The sequence below is a fragment of the Macrotis lagotis genome, chromosome 3 (genome assembly GCF_037893015.1).
Source record: "Macrotis lagotis isolate mMagLag1 chromosome 3, bilby.v1.9.chrom.fasta, whole genome shotgun sequence".
Lineage (NCBI taxonomy): Eukaryota > Metazoa > Chordata > Mammalia > Peramelemorphia > Peramelidae > Macrotis > Macrotis lagotis.
In genome coordinates, this window is record NC_133660.1 from 299941506 (window position 1) to 299949243 (window position 7738).

At 34.1% G+C, this 7738-nt stretch overlaps 1 protein-coding gene across 1 annotated transcript; it reads left to right on the plus strand.

The window, feature by feature from the left end:
* The first annotated feature begins 256 nt into the window (after nucleotides 1-256).
* On the plus strand, nucleotides 257-1186 carry LOC141516949 (olfactory receptor 4P4-like). The gene has a single exon (XM_074227901.1). The coding sequence runs from the start codon at nucleotides 257-259 to the stop codon at nucleotides 1184-1186; it is 930 nt and encodes a 309-aa protein (XP_074084002.1).
* The last annotated feature ends 6552 nt before the right edge of the window (nucleotides 1187-7738 follow it).

A 7738-nucleotide genomic window follows, 5' to 3' on the forward strand; every position in this document is an offset into this window, starting at 1 on the left:
TGTCTGGATGTTGTCTGTCTCTTTATAAAATTGGTCTTTCTGTGAGATCCATGTTTTGTCTTTCAGTTTAATGCTAACATCTACCTTTCTGGAGAATATAGTGTGTATTTAAGCAAAGCTTGTTTTCTTCCTTGATGGTAAGGGTAAATTTTAGTTAACACTGGTGGTATTTAATATTATAGCTAACATTATTCCTGATTTTTCTAGTTTTACGTATACAAACATTTCCCTATACTTTCATCTCGGTGCTGAAGTGATGGGAGAAAGAAACAATGTCACTGAATTTATCCTACTGGGTCTGTTCAATAATCAAGAGGTCAAGGAAGTCTGTTTTCTTTTCTTTTCACTTTGCTACTTCATAATCTTGATGGGAAACCTCTTCATCCTGACCACTATCAAATTTAGTCAACTCAATCAACAACCTATGTACTTTTTCCTCAGCTACCTATCCTTCACAGATGTCTGTTTCACCTCTACTATTGCTCCAAAACTAATTGTGGATTTATTGGCTCAGAGGACAACCATTTCCTACAACAACTGCATGATCCAGCTATTCTATGGTCATTTATTTGGTGGCATTGAAATCTTCATCCTGGTGGCCATGGCCTTTGACCGCTATGTAGCCATCTGCAAGCCATTGCATTACATGGTCATCATGAGTAGACAGGTATGCCATCTTATTGTGGTGGCCTCTTGCATAGGAGCATTCCTTCACTCCATCTTGCAGGTATTGATTACTGTTCAGCTGCCTTTCTGTGGCCCCAATAAAATAGACCATTATTTCTGTGATGTGTTTCCCTTGCTAAAGTTGGCCTGCACAGATACATTTTTGCTTGTAATTGTGATTATTGGTACCACTGGGATGCTGTGTATTTTGACCTTTGTTGCTCTGATTATTTCTTATATCATCATCCTGAACACCTTGAGGACTCACTCTTCAAAAGGTCGGCACAAAGCTCTCTCCACCTGTGGATCACACATTACTGTGGTCCTCATGTTCTTTGTGCCCCTCATCTTCACCTATGTACCCACAGGCACTTCTGTCAGTGATGATAAGGTGTTTGCCCTCTTTTACACCATCATTGCTCCCATGTTCAACCCTCTCATATATTCCCTTAGAAATACTGACATGAAGAATGCCATGAGGAAAGTGTGGTTACAGAAAATTCTTTCCAAAGGAAAGTGATCTCCAAGCAGTATATGATTCTATTTTGAACAGAACTATTACCAAAAATAATGGAAGAATTTTCCTCCACTCAGTTGACTGAACTTAGAAGTATCTAATCATATTCAGTAGTTTTCCTATGTTGTTGAGTTTAAATAGCTATTGGCTCATACATAGAAAGTCTTTATATTTGACAAAAGGGCATTTTATGCACCTATAGGTGTATGTCTATGTGTGTATGGATGTGTATGGCTGATAAATATTCATCAATATTATGTTAATAATGAGGTCACAGTTAGCTTTATGTGTTATGTTATTTCTTTTCTTTTCCTTCTATTTTACATAAACATCAAATTTCAGTAGTAGCCGAAACAACCCCCCCAAAATTAGAAAAATCCATGAACTTGTGTGCTCACAAATTTATTTACCCCCTACTTGAAGATCTCAAGGGAAGAAAAAACAAGAATCTCTAGGAAACCTATATATTTTGGGGGAATTTAAATAAGAAGTTTTCCTGACATAAATTCTTCTTTTTCCTTTTCTTGTTTTCGTGCTTTATTCTATCCTCTGATGTCAAGCAAAATATAGAACTCTAGTCCACAGGACTTTCTTCAGATATTTGAAGATAGCCTTCATTCCCCTTTAACCCCTCACACTGTCTCCCATTCTCTATTTTATTCATTCCCAATTCTGTCCATAAAGGTTCAAATGTTATTAAGCTTTTTTTTGCAAGGCAATGCATTTAAGTGGCTTGCCCAAAGCTACACAACTAGGTAATTATTAAGTGTCTGAGACCGGATTTGAACCCAGGTACTCCTGACTCCAGGGCTTTATCCACTGCGCCAACTAGCCGCCCCAAGGTTCAAATATCATTAATTGAATGTTCTTCCTCAACCCAACCACTAACTTGAATGAAAATTCGTAACTCATTCATGATTCCCCTTTTTGTTTGTCTCTTGAGAGATCTTTATTTTGTGTATATTTTTATGAATTTACACATGAACGTGTCCCCACACAAGAGAATATAAGCTCAGTTCCTAGTCCTGTTTCTGATATATAATAGCAGGATATATAACATATAACTTTCCTTTGACACTTCCATATTCTCCCTATATACCATCTTTCAGTAATTCATAGTCCTTTGATATTAAAATTTATCATCCAATCACTGTCTATCTATACTTCCTAAAGAAATTCAGTTTCTGCTTCATCATACTTTTCTGTATTTCATCTCTTACCAACAATACTTCTAGTATTGCAACAGGCATAATTATAATCCTTCTAAATTTTCCTGGTCACTCAATTTCCTTAGGTCTCATGACCTACCACTCAATATCAATGAAATATGGAAATAACTCTGAATTTTGGTATCACCCACAAATCTTACACTGTACTTCTTTATTTGTAATTCCTTAATCTTTTCTCATTCAATCTATCCCTCTACCATATGATCTTTAATGTTGAGCTGTCCTCAACATCCCTGTCAATCCTTTTACCCCTTAATTCTTTCTTAGGCCAGCACTTAAACATAGGCTACATTATCTTTCCCTCCTCTTCTTGTAAACTTTGTAAAAACATTTCAATTTAATGCTATCCATTGCACTCAAACACCCTAAATTCTTCTGCTTTTGTCAATCCTGCCTTGTAAAACATCCATCTAACATGGCATCCTATTTGTCTACAGGTAAATGAAGATAGAGGAAATCATGAAACTGTGTTTAGGTACAGATTTCTATTGTGTGAATCCAACTGAGATCCCCTTGTAAAAAAGTAATAATTATACATATTCTTAATCAATGAGCTAAACTATTCAGTATAGTTGTCTTTCTAAAGGAATTTATCTCTCTTCAGATGTCTCATAATACACCTCTTGCACCCCCTTAGCAAGCTTCATACATTATTTATTTGTTCAATCATACACAGTTTTGTTCAACTCTTTGTGACCCCCATTTGGAATTTTTCTTGGGAAAAATACAGAAAGGAGGTTGCTATTTCCTTATTCAGTTTATCGATGAAAACAACTTGAAACTGGAGTGAAGGGAACTTGGCCAGTGTCCCAAATCTAGTCGGTGTCTGAGTCACCTTTGAACCCAGGAAAATGAGTTTTCCTAATTGCAGGCCCAGTACTCTTACACCTTGTTGTTCTGCTTCACTTCTATTCCATCCCCTTTCTCTGACATGAGGCCTTTTGCCAAGATCTCCATCTTCTCCCCAACTCCTTATATCATATCATTCAGACGTCTCCCACTATCTCCTCCTTTCACCTGTTATGAAGAAGTGACTATTAATCCTTCCAAACTGAAACCCTCAATCTAATTCACACTAATCTTCATTAGAAGATTTTTTCCTCTATTGTCCTCACTTTTTTCACAATTTACAAATCTTTATTTCTGCTGCTAGCAAATATGCCTGTGTCTCTACCAAGCATCACCATCACCATCATGATATCAATAATAATAATAATAATAAACCTCATTTAATATGATTATACTTGCAATAATGACTATACTCATATAAATCCCATCTCCTACATTTTTCTTTAAATTTTACTTATTTAAATCAATGGGATTAAGTGACTTACCCAAGGTCACACAGTTAGGCAATCATTAAGTGTTTGATGTCAGATTTAAACTGAGGCTCTCTTGAGTACCAGTTCAGTGCTCTATTCAATGCACCACCTAGCTCGATTCCTTGAAAATCTATGTGCCTGTGAATTTACTTTTTCTCTACTCAATTCTAAACTCTCTGTTGATTTCTGACTTAATTCAACTGAGTTTACTATCTTCAAAATTATCAGTGACTTATTAAATATAATGTTCTTTTTCTTGTTTACCATCATTCTGGACCTCTTAAATCTTTGACAACATTATTCACCCTCTTTCATTGTATATTCATTTTTTCTTGGATTTTGTGACTCTTGTATTTCTTCTCCTGCCTATTTGACTGCTCCCTTCTAAGGTGTCTTTCCTGAATCTTTTCATCAGTTTCTATTCAATAAATATGTAAGATCCAAGAGTCTTCCCTGGATGTTCTTGTTTTCTCTATTTTTTATGATTTCCTTTAGTAACTTCATCAGTTTCCATCAATTCAATTATCTTCTTGATGGTAATAATTCTGAGATTTGTTTAACTTAATTTTTAACTTGCTCATAAACTAGTCTTTCTCTTTAACGGTACTCTCAGATCACAAACTGCCTATCAGATTTCTATCAAACTGAATATATTAGAATAATTGAAAATGTTATACATCTCAAACATAACAGAGTATCTTTCAAGCATCTCCCTCTTCTAAACTTCGTGGTTACCTCCCAGTGACCACAACTCTTGAACTTAACTCCTTACTCACACCTCTATAAAATATACAGTCACTTACTAGGCTTCTCATTTCTACCAATAAATATGGACACTTTAGTACAGTGTCTAGCCATAGCAGGTAATAATCAAATGCTTATTTCCATATTTTATGGCATAACATTCCCCACATGTATGACTCTCCTCAAATATTGCTCCTCCTTGTTACAGATCCTCATCCTTTCATTTCTGAACAATCAGAATATCCCTTTAGTTGCTCTCCCTGGCTCAAGTTTGTCCTGACTCTCTTAAACTAAAATACAAATTCCTAAAGCACAAGATTTCCCATGTCATATAGTTCCATTCAAAAAAAAAATTTTAGATCTAAAATTAAAAATAAAATGTCGTGTTAATTGAAAACCTTTCAAAATATTACTCTTTCCTACTCATAATTTTTTACACTTTAGTTTCTTCTTCATAAACAATACTTACTTAAGTATCTTGCATTTTTTGCTTTTATTTAATCACATTTCTCCATCTTATGTTTTCATAATTTTTCAATCATTTTCTTGAATATCTGTGATTTTCACCCTCTCACTGGTTTCCTCGAATATGATACTCAAAACATATCTTCTACAGAAGGTCACTGTTATCCCTCACATAATGATAATGTCTTCATTGTGAAATAACCTTTCATTTACACGATTCATTGTTTCATTGTCTCTTTGCATTATATGCATTACTGTGTGTGTTCTATTCATAAGAATATGATCTTTTAAAGGCTTATGTGAGGTTGTATTTTTTTCTTGCATCCCCCAGTTTATAAAACAGTATCTTTCACATAGTGAGACAATTGAATAAATAATGAAAAACTGAAATCATTATACAATTTATCTATGTAAAATATAGAATACAGATAATTTGTAGTTTACAAAGATACTATTTCTACAACTGGACCCTAGAAGAATATTCTTTGATTATTTAATTTAAAACTGAGCAATATAACAATATCCTTAAGAGTTTGGACATATTAAGAATCTTAATCTTGAAAATGAGAAGTTATAGCCATCTTGACTTGAAGAGGATGTGATAGCAAAACTATAAAATCAAAAGTTTTTCAACCAAAAAGAATCAGACTTTGAGAAGTTTCCACAAGAATAAGATACAAGAACATAAACACATGCACACAAAAGACACACATGTATCCACATATACAGATACACACAATGTATAGTCATGTATATCTATCTTCTCATTCTTAATGAACTTTCTTTCCTAAAAATTTTCTATCCTTAATATTTCTTGTTAAATATGAATAGTTATATGCTAATATGTATGCATATGCATTCAATATGAATATTTCTTGTTAAATATGAATAGATATATGCCAATGTGTATGCATATGCATTATATATATATTAGTATATATATATACCTTTTTATGTAAGGTACCTATAAATCTGCCTATATAATATATATATATACTATTTAATATATATATAATATATACATACATTCATATGTGAATACAAAGATATGTATGTGGCAAATTCCCATTTAATAAGAAGAAAGATTATGAATGTAAAACAGTTTAAAGGAAAGTCATTTTGGTATAAGAATAATAGACTATCAAATATTAGGTTACTTTCCACTTATATGTTTCCTTAACAAAAGAAGAAGACAACTATGAAACATTAATGGTTTAAAGGATTGAAAATTAATAGCTATAGTTCAATTCAAAATTTCATTATTGTGTCAGATTAATAAATGATCTCCTCCCTGCAAAAAATGCTATATATTGAATTCAGTGTCATTAAATTACTCTCACTCTATTCTTTAATAGTATCTAGATAGAAAGAAATTGAGATATTATTAGATCATAGCTATATTTTATTTATACATATGCATATGTATGTATATATATATATGTGTGTGTGTGTGTGTATGTGTATGTGTATATACCTACATTTACTTAACATATTTCTTAGATTATTCAAAAATTAGAGGGCTCCACAAAAGGAACAACACAGTTTCATTGTCTAGTAAGAGTTCCCTTTGAGAGTAGACAGTCTAGGTATGGAGACAAGCACAAGAAGATGAAAGTATAACAGAAGGCTAGATTGCTCAGGGGATTGAATAATGAACCTGGAGCCTAAAAGATCTGAGTCAAAATAGGACCTCACACAAATGCTAATTATGTGACAAGTGACAATTGACCTAACTGCTATCTTTTTCAAGTCTGCCATATGAAAAAGAGGATTATAATAATACCTAATTTACAGGGCTGACGTTAGGATAAAATGAGACTATATAATGTATATTGGTTTGCAAAACTGAAATTACAAATGCAAGCTATAATTAGACAATAATATAAAGACAGAAGCATCTTGAGTTAGGTCTAACCCATAGCTTAAAAACTTAGAAAGGGGGAGTTCCATTTATTAGAATATTCATTTGTATGTTTAAATGAATTGACACAATGACCATGGAGAAATGTAAACTCATTAGGAAATGAAATTGCTTATAATCAAGATTTATGAACATTTTGAAAAGTTCAACAATTTGAAAGTAAGATCACTGAATTTTGAGTCAGAAAACTAGAATTCCAGTGCTGATCTGACAAAAATCAGTCATTTGATCTTAGGGAATTGTGGGAACACAGGCTATACTAAAGGACAGTCGTAGGAGCTGACACGCCACCCTGAGAGAGATGTGGGAACACAGGCTATACTAACAGACTACCACCTGAACAGTCTCAGGAGCTGGCACGCAACCCTGAGAGATAAGGTGCGCCAGAGTCCTTGGGAGCTGGACATTCCACCCCACAGACCAAGGGCACAAGACACAGCTGTGTTTACCACATCCCTCCTAATGTACATACCCCCTTATTCTGTAATGCAAGACACTGTACATACACCCTGCTTGTGCACCCCCATTTCCTCAATTATTCTTTGTTCTACCCTGCAAGACCTAACAGTATAAATGTAAAAGCTAAACAGTAACAAAATTGAACTGGAGGAATAAGGCAGTGGTTCATTGACTCCTTATTCTCAGCTCCCCTCTGTGAGGGAGCTCATCACTGTGGGCCCCAAGGTGAAGCAAGCCACTTGGCTTATCCTGTCTCTCATTGGTAAGTTCAATGAAGTGGACTTAATGTACTCCCAAGTTTTCTTCAAGCTGTATATCCCATGTTAAATCTTATGAACCCTCTCCTACACCTGTGCTAAATGAGTTGGCATTTAGTCATTAGGTGAAGACCCACAGTGAAAGCCTCCAGCACCTT